The 19,617-nt window shown below is 44.0% G+C and overlaps 1 protein-coding gene across 2 annotated transcripts in view; it reads left to right on the forward strand.

Moving 5' to 3' along the window:
* Window positions 1-5,070: 5,070 nt before the first annotated feature.
* Window positions 5,071-19,617, forward strand: part of kdm5ba (lysine demethylase 5Ba) — a 156,237-nt gene continuing 141,690 nt past the window's right edge. For both annotated transcript variants that reach the window (XM_072278521.1, XM_072278522.1), the window contains exons 1-3: window positions 5,071-5,845; window positions 6,440-6,517; window positions 11,801-11,923. In XM_072278521.1, the coding sequence (XP_072134622.1) occupies window positions 5,699-5,845; window positions 6,440-6,517; window positions 11,801-11,923 (348 nt within the window). In that variant the 5' untranslated portion in view covers window positions 5,071-5,698. The remainder of the gene's footprint in view (window positions 5,846-6,439; window positions 6,518-11,800; window positions 11,924-19,617) is intronic.

Consider the following 19,617-nt stretch of genomic DNA (forward strand, 5'->3'; position numbering starts at 1 on the left):
AATACCTAAGTTCGCTGTCAATAGAAAGTTCCATTTGATACTTTATCATTAGTTACCTTGTACTGATTTTCAATCAGTTAAGTTTTAATTTTCTATAGTAGAAGAATTCCTCAGAGAAGCACATGTGGGCCATTGTAATTTCTCTAGAGATATGATGCAAACCCTTTTTTTATGGGATTGTTAGAAATTGAAAGTGGATGTTTGGGAAGGACATGGAGGAAATTTCCAGATTCTTATGTTTATGAAACACAATCTTTGATAATAGAAAAAGAACTTCACTTTTGTTTTATAAAATAGAGAAACAGCACAGCAACAGGCCCTCTGGCCCAGTGAGCCTTGCCACCTGACTTACATGAGTGTGAACACGTAAAGTCTATTGCTATGCTGTGAGGTAGTTTCCTGCAAAACCAGTGTGTCCTATTAGTGAGGGTGTTTTGCCTTCAGCTAAAGATAAGGAGCCATGTTGTGGCAGCCAAACAGGATTGTCTTGGTACATTTTGTAACTTTCTCCACAGTGAGATGCAAGGGAAGATTCAAGAGGGCTGGGCCGGATGAGATTTCTGAAGGGCGGTAGTCTGGTTTGGAGTCTTTTGCAGGAGCTGTGGAGCAGGACGTAAGGGAAGATACCCACTGTAATGCCATTCAAAGGAGAGATGCCATTGTAAGAAGTGCTTTGTGCAGATGAATGGTTCAAAGGATGAATGGCCAATACTCCTGAGTTATCCAGCTTGTTTGAGATTATCTTCAACATAGATTCGAACTGTGACTGGTGTCTTTCATGCAGAACAAGGGTTCAGCGTGTGAGTAAAGCAATACACCCAACTGCTCCAGAAATGAGCTCAAGTGCACATTGGACTGGTTTAACTATAATGGGGCCCTTTTCTTGTTAACTGTTTGATAAAGTTGAAAAATTGGTAAATATACTCTGTTTATAACGTTATGCTGGTGTATGATCTGTCATTCCTTGGTGACTGATAATTGCATATGGGCAGTATTTACACAGCATTCACTACAATCACTGTTCCTTAATCGGAACATCGCAACTTTCCTATTTGGTTGAGCCCCAAATCATACTGATTCTAGAAGTATATTGCTTATGAAAGGTGGCCCTCTCACTGCTGAGTTATGTGGCTGTTAGCTAATGAGCCAAGCTTGTATATGAGTCCCGGGTGAGGGGGTCATTCGTCACTCCAAGACGTTAACTTTGTTGTTTTTAAGCCAGTCCTGTGTAGTTTTGGCTTTAAGCTTGTGGTCACTGTCTTGCTGGAAAACAAATCTTCTCCCAAGTTGCAGTTCTCTTGCAGACTTCTCTGTATTTTGCTTCATTCATTTTACCCTTACCTTCACAACCTTCCAGGGTCAGCTGCAGTGAAGCATCCTCACTAATACAGCCACCACCAGGCCTCATGGTAGGGATGGTGTGTTTTTAATGATGACATAGTGTTTAGTCTGATAGCAAAGAAACTTAATTTTGGTTTCATCAGACCATAGAACCTTCTTCCAGCTGACTTCAGAGTCTCCCACATGCCTTCTGGCAAACTCTAGCCAAGATTTCAAGTAAGTTTTTTCAACAGTGGCTTTCTCTTTACCAATCTCCCATAAAGCTGCGACTGGTGAAGCACCCGGGCAACGGTTATTGTATGCGCAGTCTCTCCCCTCTCAGCCATTGAAGCTTGTAACTCTTCCAGGGTTGTAATAGATCTCTACTAGTCCCCCTTCTTGCATGGTCACTCAGTTTTTGAGGACAGCCTGCTCTAGTCAGATTGACAGCTGTGCCATATTTTTTCTATTTATTGATGATTGACGTAACTGTGCTCTCTAAGGGATATTCAGTGACTTGGAAATTTTTTTGTATCCATCTCCTGACTTGTACTTTTCAATAACTTTTTTGCAGAGTTGCTTAGGGTTCTCTTTGGTCTTCATGGTGTAGTTTTTGCCAGGATACTGACTCATCAGCAGTTGGACCTTCCAGATACAGGTGTATTTTTACTACAATGAATTGAAACACCTCGACTGCGCACAGGTCTCCAAAAACAGATCTTCATTTAACTAATTATGTGACTTCTAAAACCAATTGGCTGCACCAGTGATGATTTGGTGTGTCATATTAAAAGGGGGTGAATACCTGTGCAATCAGTTATTCTGTGTTTTATATTTGTAATTAATTTAGATCACTATGTAGAGATCTGTTTTCACTTTAACCTGAAAGAATCTTTTTTGCTGAGTAGTGTCAAGAAAAGCCAAATTAAATCACTGTGGTTCAATGCTGTAAAACAATACAAAATGGGGGGGGGGTGGTTTGAATACTTTTTATAGGCACTGTGTATATGTGTAAGATACACACAGTATAACACATAACAAGCGTACAACATATATGTATACATATCTATAACACATAAGATTTCACAAAAGTATAATATAGCACATGTTCCTGTATTTATGCCCTGTAGATTAATGGTGCATGGATGATTGTCAGTTACAACAAGCCCTCAGCAGTTCGCAGATGAACACACGCACCACATTTGCAATCGACCTTGTCTTCCACAGAGTGACCTACCTGAAGGGCCAGCCCCCAAACCAGCATGGACACCATGGCATAGCGTTTCTGGCATCTCCTCTCCTGGGTGGCTGCAACAGGTGAGCCCACAGCATGCCTAGTTCGTGCTACAACTGAGGCTACGCAGCTTCCCTGCCGTCAGTCTCCCCAATAAGCCAGTGAACCAGACTGGCAGTATTCTAATCATAAACAAGAGAAAATCTGCAGATGCTGGAAATCCGAACAACACACACAAAATGCTATAGAAACTCAGCAGGCCAGGCAGCATCTGTAGGAAAAAGTACAGGCTGAGACCCTTCGGCAGGACTGGAGAGAAAAAGATGGGGAGTAGATTTAAAAGGTGGGGGAGGGGAGAGAGAAACACAAGGTGATAGGTGAAACGTGAAACCGGGAGGGGGAGGGATGAAGTAAAGAGCTGGAAAGTTGATTGGTGAAAGAGATACAGGGTTGAGAAGGGTGAATCCAATAGGAGAGGCCAGAAGGCCATGGAAGAAAGCAAGAGGGGTAAGAGTTTAAAACTATGAGGGAGGATTTCATTGAAATTTATCGAGTAGGTAGTGTGGATGTGGAGAGGATATTTCATATAGTGGGTGAGACCAGGACCAAATGTCACAGCCATTTAGAGGGAAGTCCATTTAGAACAAGATGAGGGATTTCTTTCGCTTGTAAAATTTATTGTCACGGATAGCTGTGGAGGCCAGGTCATTGGGTATATTTAAAGTGCAGGTTGAGAGGGGATAATAAATTAGCCATGATGGAATAGTGGAGTAGACTCCATGGACTGAATAGCTTTATTCTGCTCCTGTATCTCATGTTATAAGGGTTAGCCCCCTGCTCTACTCGCTTTACACCTATGACAGTGTGACTAAGTACAGCTCCCTATACAAGTTTGCCGATGACGCCACTGTTGTGGGCTGTATCAAAGGGGGTGATGAATCAGCATATAGGAGGGAGACTGAAAAATTGGCTGAATGGAGTAATAACAACAACTCTCACTCAATGTCAATAAGGCCAAGGAACTGACAGTAGATTTCAGAGGTCCATGACCTAGTAATCATTGGAGAATCAGAGGTGGAGAGGGTTAGTAACTTTAAATTACTGGGTATCACTATTTCAGAGGACCTGACCTGGACCCATCATATAAATATAATTGCAAAGAAAGCACAACAACACCTCTACTTCCTCAGGAGTCTGCAGAGGTTCAGCATGTAATCAAAAACCTTGGCAAACTTCAGCAGATGTGTGGTGGAAAGTGTGCTGACTGTCTGCATTATGGCCTGGTATGGAAACACCAATGCCTTTGAGCAAAAAATCCTATAAAAGGTAGTGGATTTGGCCCAGTACGACTCCCAACCATTGAGCACATCTACATGAAATGTTGCTGTAGGAAAGCAGCATTCATCATCAAAGATCCTCACCACCCAGGCTATGCTCTTTTCTCACTGCTGCTATCGGGTAGAAGGTACAGGAGCCTCAGTACTCATGCCACCAGGTTCAATAACAGTTACCACCCCTCAACCATCAGGCTCCTGAACAAAAGGGGATAGCTACACTCAAGTCCTGACGAAGGGTCTCGGCCTGAAACATCAACTGCACCTCTTCCTGCAGATGCTGCCTGGCCTGCTGCGTTCACCAGCACCTTTGATGTGTGTAGCTACACTCATTTGATGACTCTTGCTATTTCATGTTTGTTATTTACTGCTATTTATTTATATCTGCATTTACAGAGTTTATTTACAGGTTACAGTTACTATCCTATAGATTTACTAAATATGGCCACAGAAAAAGAAAAAGAAAAAGGGTTGATGTGGTGACTCTGATAATAGATGTTACTTTGAACTCTGCTCAAGGCTATCTATCAGCTTAAAGCACCATGTCACAGTAAACACAATGTTACTATTTTCTTGTAAATCTCTGCAAGGAAAATAATCTCAAGGTAGTACATAATGCCATATACATACTTTGATAATAAACTTACTTTGATCTTAACTTGAGTTTGTACTCCTACACCTCCCCTACTTTTTTTAATTCTGGTTTCTGCCTCCTTCATTACAAATCAGGCAGCATCCATGGAAAGGAAATAGTCGACGTTTTCAGCCGAGACCTTTCTTCAACTCATTATAAAATCTACGTTAAGCATTTATATTTATTGTGTTCTTTACCTTGTGTTTTTATTTTTTGATCTATACAACACCTTCCCATTGGACATTGCTTACACTAGCCAAGCACGCGTTCTACGTCATCCATTTTAAGTCAGGTAACAGGTTTAATTTGAGCCTTACAGTGAACCGGTTAACTTGCAGAGTCGCCTCCCTCGGGCAGCTGATGGGTCATTGCCGCCGTAAGCTACCCATACAGCCAACCAACGACGCTCGATGGCCAGCGCTGACCCTCTCTCCGGCTGACCTTTAACTCCAGCTGCCCGCACGGCAGCCAATCAGCGCCGAGGATGATGGGCTTTTAAACAAAGAGTGCCGGGCACCAACCACAGCATCTTCAACCAAATAGTGTATCAACGCGCCGACAATAGACGGCGGTCGTCACTCGGTCACTCTCCATCTTCTCCCTTCCTCATCATCTCGCGGTTCGATTCCAGCCTCACCCTCACCCCCGTATCACTCGCGTGGATGTTGCCCGCGGAGGGCCAGCACCGAGCCGATTACCAGCCGGCTGTGATCGTGGGTGCGGGCCGGCGGCCAGCCTGCGCGAACTGGTTGCTGCGCGGAGGGAGCCGGCGGAGGTGCTGCGTTGTTTGAGGGGCGAGACGGAGCGAAGGGAAAAGGAGCTCGAGACCGAGAGCCCCGCGAGTGCGTACGAACGCCACGGACAGCGACAGCTCGAGGCCGAGTGCGGCCGGAGCTTTGGGCTGAGACCGAGAGTCCCCGAAAGTGGACGAGGGTGTCTGACAACGATCGCTTGGAGTCCAAGCGCGAGGCCCGAGTCTTCCCCACCCGAGGCTTCCAACGGCAGCCGCTCGAGCTCGATCGCAAGGCTCGCGAGAGCAGCGGCACCAACTCGAGGCCGCGGAGTTAACCGTCAGCCGAGCGAGGCCGCCATCATCCGTTCCCTGGTCTCAGTAACAACAGCAACACAGTGGCGGTGGCAGGGCCGGAGGGTCAGCCGACAGCTGGGGACGGCGCCATGGGCCCGGCCGGCGAGTTCATCCCGCCGCCCGAGTGCCCGGTGTTCGAGCCCACACCAGAGGAGTTCGCCGACCCGTTCAAATTCATCGACAAAATCCGGCCCATCGCTGAGAAGACGGGCATCTGCAAGGTCCGCCCGCCGCAGGTGAGGTGTCTCCAGAGGATCGGGTGGTGCGGGAGTTGGGCCCGTACCCGGGAAGAGGCCAGCCGCATGGCCGTATAGCGAGCAACAAACTCCCCGAGTGGCCGAAAGGATCTCAACATGGCGGAGCCTGTGGGATCTTCCTTTGTGTTAGAGCGGGGAGGGGTTCGGAGGGAGACGTGAATGTGAATGGGGCGAGCACCGGGAGTTCGAGGGGCAGCGGAGCTTGTTGGCTTGGGGAAAGTGGCGTGGAGAGGCGTCCAAACCCAGGGAAGAGTAGTGGAGTAGGGGGTGTCTTTGTCTGGGGTGTAGGGTTGGACCTGGGGCTTGGGAGGGGGTGTGGACCGGAGGAGCCTGAAGGCTGGCGAGGGGTCCGGATCAGGGTGGCGGTTGGAGAAGAAGCTGTAGATATTGTTGGGGCGTTATGGTGCCGGGGGGGGGGGTGGAATGTGGATGAAGGGGGTGGGACTGGACTGAAGGACTCGAGGGATTTGGAGAAAGCGGCTGGGTGGGGGTGAACTTTTTGAGGAGGGAGTGTCGAATTTACAACTGGTCGGTGGTATTTGGAGCCCTGTGTAATGTTGTCATCTTTTATAGGGTTGGCAGCCACCTTTTGCCTGTGACGTTGATAAGCTACATTTTACCCCACGAATTCAGAGACTGAATGAACTTGAGGTATTTTTTTTTACGTTTTTAGAAATATTTCTAGGCTTTTAGTGTCTGCTTGTATTGTATGTAGCCATAATTTCTAGTTATGAGGTTTCTTTGTGTTTTATGTAATTCTGTTATCTGATTAATAAATGTTAGCCCCAACTATTGTCTCCTGCCACTAGACTTAAAAACAAGCTTAACAATGGCTGTCCATTGCAATAAGCTTTTATTGTATAGACACAATTTCTTGTATCAATCTACAATGCAGCTCCTTTCTGTGATCCAGTCTCTGTGTTCCTTGTTGTCTCATTCCCTGTCCTGAAAGGGAAGTAAATTTTCCCCCTATTTCCCTGTATGAGTTGAATTATTTTAATAGGTTTTTTCTCTGATACTCACCACATAACTTTAGGGGCAGGAGTGATCAGTTATTGTTAGACTCAGGTTTAATATCACTGGCCCTATGTCATGAAATTTGTTTTGTGGCAGCAGTACAGATTACAATGTGTGTATATGTATGTTTGGGGGGTGGTGGAGAGAAGCTGTTCCTACTAGATTGTGGGTTTGGATTACTATGGTAGTAGTGGAGTCCTCAATGAAAGATGCAGCCTTTTCTATTTTTTGCTTTAATTTAAATGTATAGTAATTTACTTTGTCTTTTGTAACTGCATTGCTGCAAAGCAGCAGATTTCACAACAGTGATATTAAATCTCATTCTGAAATGGTTCTTGCAGTTTGCAAATGTACCTTTATCAGTGCTGTCAGTTAACCCATATGATGCTTAATTTTATTTTTTAAAGCACTGTGGTCATAATATGTCCACAAACCACACCTGGTTGCTAGGATGTCACACATTTTTCCCTCAGCCATTCGCTTGATGCAAATACAGCATCCTGTACCTCTTATGTCCACGGCTATGTATCATAGCTCAGCACTGGTTTTTACTGTCACAGGATTGGTTGAGTAACAACAATGGGGGTGAGACTGTTGTGTAGAACCTATTTGTCTTCCTTCAGTGAATGTTCTTGTAATAGTGCAGTAAATTTGTACTCTTGAGTCACTACATAGTTGTGTATAGTATCCTCTTATCTGAATGGAAGGAAATAATTATGCATATTGAGTTGAGTGTACAGATTTGGGAATTGTAGGTGCATGGCCATGTCATGGGTTTGGAGCTGCCTTAGTGTATTCCTCCGAGTCAACATTTCAAATTGCTCAGACTTTTTGGAGATGTACAGCCTGGAACAAGTCAACAGATGCAAGTGGACTCAGAGGGATTATGTAGAATTGGAGGCAGATAGACTTTTTGTCAGAATGCATGCTGCATTGGGAGCCACAGTAGTGTTGTGGTTAATGTGATGCTATTACAGTTTGGGGTATTGGAGTTCAGAGTTCAATGTGTCCTCTAAGGAGTCTCTATGTCCTCGTGGAATACGTGTATTGTCACCAGGTTCTCTGATTTCCTCCCACAGTCTAAAGGTAAAGTAGGTATAACTTGCCCTGTGATTAGGTTAGGGTTGAATCAGGGCTGTTGAGAGTTGCTGGGGTGGTGCAGCCTGAAGGGCCTCCTGGGCACTATATTGCTAAATAAAGATAGCATTTATCTCTAAGGTAGGGGAATGCATGATGCACTGATGGAGTGTTTAAGCTGGTGACTTTCCCTGTGCTGCACCTCCAGGTAGTTGATTTTTTTTTGTCATGTGTCCCAAAAAATCTGAAACATTTTCAACATGTGCTGATCTTTTACCATTTTAAATATTATGCTTTCCTGTTTGTGCACCAAAATAGATGCCCACATTTTCCACATGTTGTTACATTCAGTTTCTTCAGACAAATCATTGATTTTATTTAAATTTTATATACTGTGAATATTAATCCTTCTTGCCCAAGTAAGAACAGTGGTATGAAAGGTGAAATGTCTGTTATGCAGAATCAAAGATGGGCAGGTAAAACTGTCAGAGACAGGCTGACCTTTTAAGCAGAAGTTCAAGGATATTGACATAATTGGATGATGAAGTATTCTGCATGGTGGAGATGGAGGACAGGAAGAAAGGAGTCTGATGTTTGCTGGGTGAATAATTCAGTTTAACATGCTGGGGAGGTAAAGAAAGAAACATAGAGCAGCTTTAATTATTAAAGGGCAGCATGCATTTGTTAAAGGCAAGTTTGACTAATTTCATTGAAACAGTTTGGTAAATACAATACGGGCTTTAGACACAGTAAATTAGGCCATTTGGCCCATTGAGCCTGCTCCACCGTTCTGTTTTCGCTGATTTATTATCCCTCAACTCCATTTTCCTGACTGACAATGAATTCCATAGATTGTGAAGTATCTGTACATATTTTCACAAATCATGTGATTAAACTCTTAAAGTTGGTTAAGAAATTGAAAGATAAAATAAAATTGTATGAAATTAGCCTGGAAAAGAAACCATGTTTACAGATCTTTCCAAGTACTTCTGCTGGACTTTATTTCTGACTTGGATTTGGGCATCTGTAAAAGTTTAAAAATGTAGAAAGTGAATTTGGTGTGGTGAAGAAGTGACAAATAGACTGCAAGGGGACCCTAGATTGGTAGAATAGGCAGAGAAGGTGTTATATTGACAGAATGAATGAGTTGGTTTTATTCACTGTTCTAAACAGTGAATAGGAACAGAAGGATCTGTGTATGCCCATAAATACAGGGCCTTATTTAAAAAAAATTCAAACCCCTCCCCCTGGAAGTTTCATGTTTTGATTTACAACATTGAATTACAGTGGATTTAATTTGACTTTTTTGACACTGATCAATGGGGGGGGAAAAAACTCAGTTGCTAGTAAAAACAAATTTCTACAAATTGGTCCAAATTTATTACATTATTAAACACACAATAGTTGATTGCTTAAGTATTCGCACCTTTGAAGTCAGTATTTAGTAGCTGCACCTCTGGCAGCAATTACAGCCTTAATCGGTGTGGATGGGTCTCTGTCAGATTGCATGGTGATCGTGAGTGAACAGCCCTTTTCAAGTCCAGCCACAAATTCTCAGTTGTATTGAGGTCTGGACTCCGACTTGGCCATTCCTTGGACATTAACTTTGTTTTTAAGTCATTCCTCTGTAACTTTGGCTTTGTGCTTGAGATCATTGTCTTTCTGGAAAACAACACTTATACCAAGTTGCAGTTCTCTTACAGACTGCCTCAGGATTTCCCTGTATTTTGCTGCATTCATTTTATCCTCTACCTTCACAAGCCTTCCAGTCCTGCCGCAGTGAAGCATCACCATAGCAAGATGCAGTAGGGGTGGTGCCTTTTTGATGTGGGGTGTTCGACTTGTGCCAAATAGTGTTTAGTCTGGTGGCCAAAAAAAAAGCTCAATTTTGGTTTCATGAGACCATAGAAGCCTCTTCCAGCTGAATTCAGTTTCACTTATTCCTCCTGGCAAATTCTAGCTAAGATTTAATGCAATTTATTTTTTTAACAGTGGCTTTCTCACTTTTCCCACAAAGCTGCGGCTGGTGGAGCACCTGTGAAGTTTTAAGGGTATTGGGGATGTAAGAAATGATTCTTGGACTCTTGTAAATAATGAGTTAAAATTAAGTGCGAACTTGTGTGTTCTCTGTTCTGGATAGTGTATAAAGTTCTTCTGTTTGTCCTTCACTGAGGAATCTGCCTTCAGCTTGTTTAGATTAACGACTCACAGATGTCTCATGAGAACAATATAGGGGCTGGGTTCGCACACACCATGCCTTATGGTTTCCCCACCACTGATCTAAGTTCCCTCCTTTGTTTAGGGAAAAGGGGAGAACAAAGACAAGAATGAAGATTTGTCTGTAATTAAAACTTTGATTTAGTGGACTTTCTTATCTTAAGTAATTAAGTTTTGCTCTAACTGACTTGGTGGGAATATCTGTTGAACTGAGTGCTCTTTGTTTCACTAGTTCTATAAATTGTAACGTTTCTGCATGTTAGAGGTTCCTCACGAGCCGCCAGAGGGAGAGGAATTCTGTCTCTGATGTTTGGCTCCGAACTTCTCGCCGGCTGAGCCCGAACAAATAAACTGGTGAAAAGGATAAAGAACTGGCTGTGGTGTGGTTATTGGTCTGGCGAATTTATGTTTACACCCGGGCATCAGTTATATGCACAGTCTCTCCTCAAGCTCTTCTGAAGCTTGTAGCTCCTCCGGAGTTGTCATAGCTCTCTTGATGGCCTCCATCACTAGTCCCCTTCTTGCAGGGTCACTCAGTTTTTGAGGATGGCCTGCTCTCAGCAGATTTACAGCTATGCCATTTCTTGCTGATTGACTAACTGTACTCCCAGGGGTATTCAGTGACTTGGAAATTTTCTTGTATCCATTTCCTGACTTTTGCTTTTTAATAACCTTATTGTGGGTTGCTTGGAGTGTTCTTTTGTCTTCATGGAGTAGTTTTTGCCAGGATATTGACTTGCTAGCAGTTGGACCTTCCAGATACAGGTGTATTTTTGCTACAATGAATTGAAACAGCTTGACTGCACATGGGTCTCCAAAAACACATTTCTATTTAACTAATTATGTGACTTGTAAAACCAATTGGCTGCACCAGTGATTTGGTGTCATATTAAAGGGAAGGGGGGGGATACTTGTGCAATCAATAATGTTTTTTGTTTGTAATTTGGATCACTTTTGAGAGATCTGTTTTCACTTTGACACAAAGCCTCTTTCTGTTGATCAGTGTGAAAAAACAAATTAAATCCACTGTGGTTCAAAGTTGTAAAATGTGAAAACTTCTGAGGGGGGAACAGGAGGGAAATGTGGATACTTAAAGCACTATACTTGATAATTGCAGGACACGTTGAGAGCAGCAAGTCAAACCAATGGGATTCTTTAATTTGTAATGAGAAATAAGTAGCCACTTGTAAATGTCTCCAATGGAGCTATTGTAGCCACTTACTGGTTTTGGCACGGAATGGTGGTTCAGGGGAAGGTACAGAAGAAGCTTTAGGTTCTGGCTAAAAGTGTTGTAGCAGAGAAAGTCGAGACTGAATTTTGTGGAGGTATGCTAAAAGATGATGCTGTTCTCATTGAAATATTCAGAACTGCAACACCGTACACATCACAAATTGTTGATGTGCAGAAGGGATAATGAAATAGGAAAAAATACTTGATTTGTAAGTCACTGACTAAGGGGCATAAAACAGCGTATAATGGTTTCTGGAAGAGAATCAGTGCTTGAGTAGAGATACTTAGGCTGGTTTTTGGGGTCATAGGTGTTGCTGCAAATTCAAATTGGAGGACTGGCTTTAGGCCAATGTGAACTGTAGCTCTCCAGTCTTAACCATTCTGTGTTCACAGGCTCAGACCAGAGTAAAACTCAACTTTTTGGACCAGATAGCAAAATTCTGGGAACTACAAGGTTCAACGTTAAAAATTCCGCATGTGGAGAGGAAGATTTTGGATTTGTTTTTACTCAACAAGGTAAGAGCTGATAACATAAACCTGCACATGCTGGAAAACTGAAGTAAACCGAAAATGCTGGAAATGGACATCACTGAGGTTGCTCTTGAAATACTGAGTTCTGGTTGACTGGAAATGTGTTACCAGGACAAAGGCTTGATTTACAGTTACAAGAAAGTTTGTGAACCCTTTGCAATTACTTGATTTTCTGCATTAATTACTCATAAAATGTGATCTGATCTTCATACAAGTCACAATAATAGACCAAATCAATTTGCTTAAGCGAATAACAGGCAAGCAATTGTACTTTTAAATACTGAGTGCACTATTTATACAATTAGTCTAGGTTCAAACAAGTGTGTGAACCTCTGGGGTAATGCCTTCTACAAAAGCTTTTTGGAGTCCACAGACTCTACCAACGCTTTGACCCCTTCTCATCTCAGCTGTCATTCATGCTGGGTCTTCACTGCCTCTAACCTTCCCCTCTGAGGCTGAATATTCTGTCCTCAGTAAGGGCCCCACCTTTGTCCACCTGCGCTGATGCCCACTATGTCACTGAGCTTTTCTTTGCTGCCTCTGTCTCCGAACCTACTACTTTGGCAAGGAGTCTCCAATGCACCCCAATGACCCCTCCTCCAATCTTCAATCGTCCTGCTCTTCCTGGACACCCTTTTCTGGTCTTCTGCCTGCTTTGGATGTTATTGGCAACTGCCGACAGAACAGCAGCTGTCGCAATTTCTCAATCTGATGTACTGATTTTTACCTTGCTGAGGCACAGTGACATCTCTTGACACCACCTCTTTCTTGTCCCTTCAACAGAACCCCACTAAGGTACACCAGGCCATTGTTTTCCCACACCTTCACTGACCTGAAGGTTAGCTCTGGGTATCTCCCATCAACTGCCGTCAGCCTCATAGTTACCAAGCCCCGCACTTCCCGTTTCTACCTCTTCCCCAAGATCCGCAAACCTGCTTGTCCAGGTAGACCCATTGTTTCAGTTTGTTCCTGCCCCACTGAACTTGTATATGCATCCTTCTACTGCTTTATACACCCAAGTCCAGTCCCTTCCTACCTACATCTGTGATACTTCACACACTCTAGAACTTTTCAAGGATTTTAAGTTCCCTGACCACCCCCTGCCCCCCCCCCATCTTATTTTCATTATGGATATCCAGTCCCTGTACACCTCCATCCCCTCCAGGAAGGTCTCAAAGTTCTGTTCTGGACACCAAACCCAAACAGTTGCCCTCTGTCTAGAGGAACATGTCCTCACTCTTAAATAATTTCTCCTTTGGCTCCTCCCACTTCTTTCAAACAAAATGTGTAGCTGTGGCCACTTGCACGGGTCCCAGATGTGTCTGTCCTTTAGTTGGCTATTTAGAACAGTTCCAAGCTTACACTGGTGTCTCCCTGCACCCCCCGCCCCCACTTCCTGTGCTACATCAACTGCATTGGTGCTGCTTCCTGGACTTCATCATGCCTCTAACTTCCACCCTGTCCTCCAATCTACCTGGTCCATTTCTGACACCTCCCTCCCCTTTCTCGAACTCTTTGACAGCTTATCTACTGATGTCTATTATAAACACAGGGGCTGTCACAGCTACCTGGACCATACCTCTTCATGCCTTATTACTTGTTTTTTTTTTAAAAAAAAATGCCATCCACTTGTCAATTTCTCCATCTCTATCGCAACTGCTCTCAGGGTGAGGCTTTTCATTCCAGAACGAAGGAAATGTTCTCCTTTTTCAAAGAAAGGGCTCCCCTTCCTCCCCCACCAACACTATCCTCAAACACATCTCTTCCATTTCACACATCTGCTCTCGCTCCATACTTCTGCCACCCTACCAGGATAGGGTTCCTCTTGTCCTTGCCTACCACCTCACGCCTCTGCATCTAGCACATAATTCTCTGTAACTTCTGCCACCTCCAATGGGATCCCATCACCAAGCACATCTTTCCCTCCTCCCCACCTTCACTTTCTGCTTTCCGCAGGGATCACTCCCTTACCCATTCGACCCTCCCCACTGATCGCCCTCCTGGCACTTACCTTTGCAAGCAGAACAAGTGCTATACCTGCTCCCTCACTATTATTCAGGCCCCCAAACAGTCCTTCCAAGTGAGGTGACACTTCACTACTGAGTCATGTACTGTGTCTGGACCTCCTGGTGTGGTCTCCTGTATATTGTTGAGACATAATGTAGTTTTGGAGACCTGTTCATCAAGCACCAACACTTTGTCTGCCAGAAGAAGCGGGATCTCCCAGTGACCACCCATTTTAAATCCACACTTATTTTAATATGTCAATCCATGGCCTCATGTACTATTGTGATGAGGCCACACTCGAGTTGGAGGAACAACACCTTGTATACCGTTTGGGCCTAACCTGATGGTGGAAATATCAATTTGTTGAACTTTGTGCACCCCCCCCCCCCCCACCATTTCCCATCCTCTTTCCCTCTCTCACCTTGACTACTTTCCTCTGGCACTGTTCTTTTCTCTTCTCTTTCCTTCCCCCCCCCCCCCCCCCAACCAACCCTTTGGTGAGACCCGATGTAGTTTGGGGGACCACTTTGCTGAGCACCTACGCTCCATCCGCCAGAAAAAGCAAGATCTCCCAGTAGCCACTGATTTTTAATTCCATTTCCCATTCCCATTCTGACATGGCCACACTCAGGTTAGAAGAACAACACCTTGTATTCCATCTGGGCAGCCTCCAATCTTACGGAATGAACATTGATTTCTGGAACTACCAGTAATGGCCACCCCCGGCCCCCCCCACCATTCTCCATCCCCTTTCCCTCCATCCCTCACTTGGCTCCTTCTGTGCACTTTCTGTTGCTCTTCCCTGTTTTCTTTCTTCCATGGCTTTCTGCTCTCTCCTATTAGATTCCCCCTTCTCTAGCCCTGTAACTCTTTCACCAATCAACTTCCCAGCTCTTTACTTCACCCTTCTCCTCCCAGTTTCATCTATCACCATGTTTCTTCCTTCCCTCTTCCTCCCTTTTGAATATTCTCATCGTTTTTTTTTTCTTCTGGTCCTGCTGAAGGGTCTCAGCCTGAAATTGTTGACTGTACTCTTTTCCATAGGTTCTGCTTGGCCTGCTGAATTTCTCCAGCATTTTGTGTGTATGTGTGTTGCTTGGAGTCAGGTGTTCTGATCAATGGGATGAGATTGGATATGTGGGTTGCAGAGGTGCCTTGGCCTCATTCTTGTATATTTAAATAAATATATATAATAAATATAAATAAAAAAGACAAGTTACTGCTTGCTCTACTCACAAAAGATTGGTTTATGTGCACCATGTTTTGATCAAAACAACTTTGAGGACCTTAGAAGAATTGTAGAGATGGTTGAAGCTGGAAAATGCTGCAGAAGCATTTCTAAAGACCTGAGTGTTCATCAGTCCACAGCAAGAGAAATGGAGGAGGTTCAGTACTATTGCTACTCTCTCTAACACTGGGTGTTCTGCAAAGATCACGTCAAGAGCACAATGTGCAATGCTGAAGGTGGTGGAAAAAGAACCCAAGGGTAGCATCAAGAGACCTGCAGATATCTCTAGTCTGTTCATGTGTCCACTATAAGGAGAACACTGAGCAAGAATGGTGTTCATGGAAGAACACAGACAAAATCAAAGTTCTCCAAGAGAAACCTTGTTGCATGTCTCAAGTTTGCGATATTCCATGCTTCTGGGGCAATGTTCTGTGGACTGATGAGACAAAAGTTGAACTTCTTGGCAGAAGTACTCACTTCTGTTCGGAGGAAAAAGAGCACTGCACACCAACACCAGAACATTCTAACTGTGAAGCATGGTGAAAGGAGCATCATGGTTTGGGGCTGCTTTGCTGCCTCAGGGCCTGAACAGCTTGTAGAAATTTAGGGAGCAATGAATTCAAAATTGTATCACGGAAGTCAGAGTAGCAGTCTCTCCTGAAGCTTAATGTGATTTGAATGATGCAACAAGACAGATCTGAAAGATGAGGGTAAATCGACAATAGTTTTTTAAAAAAAAAAAAAGAAAAAAATTCGTGGTTTGGAATGGTCAAGACGGCTTAGACCTGAACCCAATAGTGCTGTAGCATGCCCTGAAGTGGACTGTTCATGCAAGGTATCCCAGAAATATTGATAACCTGAAACAGTTTTCTATGGAGGAATGGTCTAAAATTCCTCATCACTGCAAGTCTGATCAACAGCTACAAGAACCATTTGGTGGAGGTTATTTCTGCTAAAGGAAGTTCTACCAGTTACTAAATACATTGGTTCACATACTCTTTCTAGCCTGGACTGTGAATGGTTAAACATTGTGTTCAATAAAGATGTGAAAAGTGCAATAGTTTGTTATTATTTCAGATTGTCTTATTATTGATTATCAGACCACATTTGAGTAATTAATGCAGAAAATCAAGTAAATGCAAAGGGTTCACAAACATTTTCTTGCAACTGAGAGACTGGAAAGGTTGGCACTTTCTTTTCAGTGGAGTGTTGAAGCTGAGGAGCATGGGGTGAATGTCTTTTTTTCAGGGTAGGGGAGTCCAGAACTATAGGGTGTAGATTTGGAGGAAGGAGGAGAAAAATTTAGAATGGGTGAGAGTGGCAAGTCTTTCCACACTTGGTGAATATATGAAACAAACGGCCAGAATAAATGGTAGAGGTGGGTCCAATTATAGTGGTCTGTTTAGGAGGAAAAGTTCAAAGGGATATGAGCCAAATGCATGGAAATAGCATTAGTTCTAGAAGGCAACTGGATTGTCATGGACAAGTTGGGCCAGTGGGCCTGTTTCCATCCTGTATGACTATGTACTGCCCAGATATGGACCCTTGTAGTCCTCCTCATCCATGTGGCCATGACACCCGCCTACACTAGTTATAACATAATATATAAGCTGTGTCCATCTGTGTTGCCGCTTTCAAGGAGGTATGGACTTGCATCCCAAGGACTTTACATCAAAGTTCCTGATGTCTTCCTTACCGAATATGACCTCCAACAGTGCCTACCTAGCACTTGCCTGGATTCAATTTTATGTCAATACAATGCTGGAAGAATTCAGCAAATCAGGCAGCATCAATGGAAATTAATAAATAGTCAACGTTTCAGGCTGAGAACTGGGGGGGAGTGCCAGAATGAAGTGGGGGAGGTGAAGGAACACTAGGTACCTGTAGCAGGTGATGGGTGAATCTTTCGGCTCTATCCTTAATCATCTATGACTCCCAATTTTTGTCATCTGTTAACTTACTGAATTTACCCTTGCATCTTCATTCAATATTACAAAGAAAAATGGTCCCAGCACTAGTTACTGTAGTAAAAAACTTGTTACTGATTTTCAGTTGGGGTTGGGAGTGGGTGGAGATCTATTATTCCTATCACTGCCAGTTTTCGATTCAGTTCACCAATATGCCCTCTACCTTCACTTTCTGGACCAGTCTGCCATGAGGTGCTTTTCTAAAGCCCATACAGATAATATCTTCCACCATAGCTTTGTCAATCTTTGATTGCCTCCTCAAAAGAAACTCAGATTTATGGGAAGTGATCTTTGCACAAAACTGTCTTTGTAGTGAGTCAATAGACAATAGGTGCAGGAGTAGGCCATTTGGCCCTTCAAGCCGGCACCGCCATCCACTGTGATCATGGCTTATCATCCCCAATCACTATCCAGTTCCTGCCTTATCCCCATAACCTTTGAGTCCACTCTATCTATCTCTTTCTTGAAAGCATCCAGAGACTTGGCCTCCACAGCCTTCTGGGGCAGAGCATTCCACGTATCCACCACTTTCTGGGTGAAAAAGTTTTTTCTCAACTCCGTTCTAAATGGCCTACCCCTAATTCTTGAACTGTGGCCTCTGGTTCTGGACTCGCCCATCAGCGGGAACATGCTTCCTGCCTGCAGCGTGTCCAATCCCTTAATAATCTTATGTTTCAATAAGATCCCCTCTCAGCCTTCTAAATTCCAGAGTATACAAGCCCAGTCGCTCCAATCTTTTGACATATGACAGTCCCACCATTCTGGGAATTAACCTTGTGAACCTACGCTGCACTCCCTCAATAGCAAGAATGTCCTTCCTCAAATTTGGAGACCAAAACTGCACACAGTACTCCAGGTGTGGTCTCACCAGGGCCCTGTACAGCTGCAGAAGGACCTCTTTGCTCTTATACTCAATTCCCCTTGTTATGAAGGCCAGCATGCCATTAGCTTTCTTCACTGCCTGCTGTACTTGCATACTTGCTTTCAGTGACTGATGTACAAGAACACCTAGCTCTTGTTGTGCTTCCCCTTTTCCTAACTTGACTCCATTTAGATAATAATCTGCCTTCCTGTTCTTACCACCAAAGTGGATAACCTCACATTTATCCACATTAAACTGCATCTGCCCACTCACCCAGCCTGTCCAAGTCACCCTGCATTCTCATAACATCCTCCTCACATTTCACACTGTCACCCAGCTTTGTGTCATCGGCAAATTTGCTAATGTTACTTTTAATTCCCTCATCTAAATCATTAATATATATTGTAAACAGCTGTGGTCCCAGCACTGAACCCTGCGGTACCCCACTGGTTACCGCGTGCCATTCGGAAAGGGACCTGTTAATCGCTACTCTTTTTCTGTCAGCCAGCCAATTTTCAATCCATGTCAGTACTCTGCCCCCAATACCATGTGCCCTAATTTTGCCCACTAATCTCCTATGTGGGATTTTCTGTTCTGGGACCTCTACTTTTCGTGATTTTTATTAACGATCTATATGTGGGGGTAGAAGGGTGGGTTGGCAAGTTTGCAGATGACACAAAGGTTGGTGGTGGTGTAGATAGTGTAGAGGATTGTCAAAGATTGCAGAGAGACATTGATTGGATGCAGAAGTGGGCTGAGAAGTGGCAGATGGAGTTCAACCCGGAGAAGTGTGAGGTGGTACACTTTGGAAGGACAAACTCAAGGCAGAGTACAAAGTAAATGGCAAGATACTTGGTAGTGTGGAGGAGCAGAGGGATCTGGGGGTACATGTCCGCAGATCCCTGAAAGTTGCCTCACAGGTGGATAGGGTAGTTAAGAAAGCTTATGGGGTGTTAGCTTTCATAAGTCGAGGGATAGAGTTTAAGAGTCACGATGTAATGATGCGGCTCTATAAAACTCTGGTTAGGCCACACTTTGAGTACTGTGTCCAGTTCTGGTCACCTCACTATAGGAAGGATGTGGAAGCATTGGAAAGGATACAGAGGAGATTTACCAGGATGCTGCCTGGTTTAGAAAGTATGCATTATGATCAGAGATTAAGGGAGCTAGGGCTTTACTCTTTGGAGAGAAGGAGGATGAGAGGAGACATGTTAGAGGTGTACAAGATAATAAGAGGAATAGATAGAGTGGGTAGCCAGCGCCTCTTCCCCAGGGCACCTCTGCTCAATACAAGAGGACATTGCTTTAAGGTAAGGGGTGGGAAGTTCAAGGGGGATATTAGAGGAAGGTTTTTTACTCAGAGAGTGGTTGGTGCGTGGAATGTACTGCCTGAGTCAGTGGTGGAGGCAGATACACTAGTGAAGTTTGAGACTACTAGACAAGTATATGGAGGAATCTAAGGTGGGGGCTTATATGGGAGGCAGGGTTTGAGGGTCGGCACAACATTGTGGCCGAAGGGCCTGTGCTGTACTGTTCTATGTTCTACTTTATCAAAGGCTTTCTGAAAGTCCAGGTACACTACATCCACTGGCTCTCCCTTGTCCATTTTCATAGT

Source organism: Mobula birostris, chromosome 14 (assembly GCF_030028105.1).
Source record: "Mobula birostris isolate sMobBir1 chromosome 14, sMobBir1.hap1, whole genome shotgun sequence".
Taxonomy (NCBI): domain Eukaryota; kingdom Metazoa; phylum Chordata; class Chondrichthyes; order Myliobatiformes; family Myliobatidae; genus Mobula; species Mobula birostris.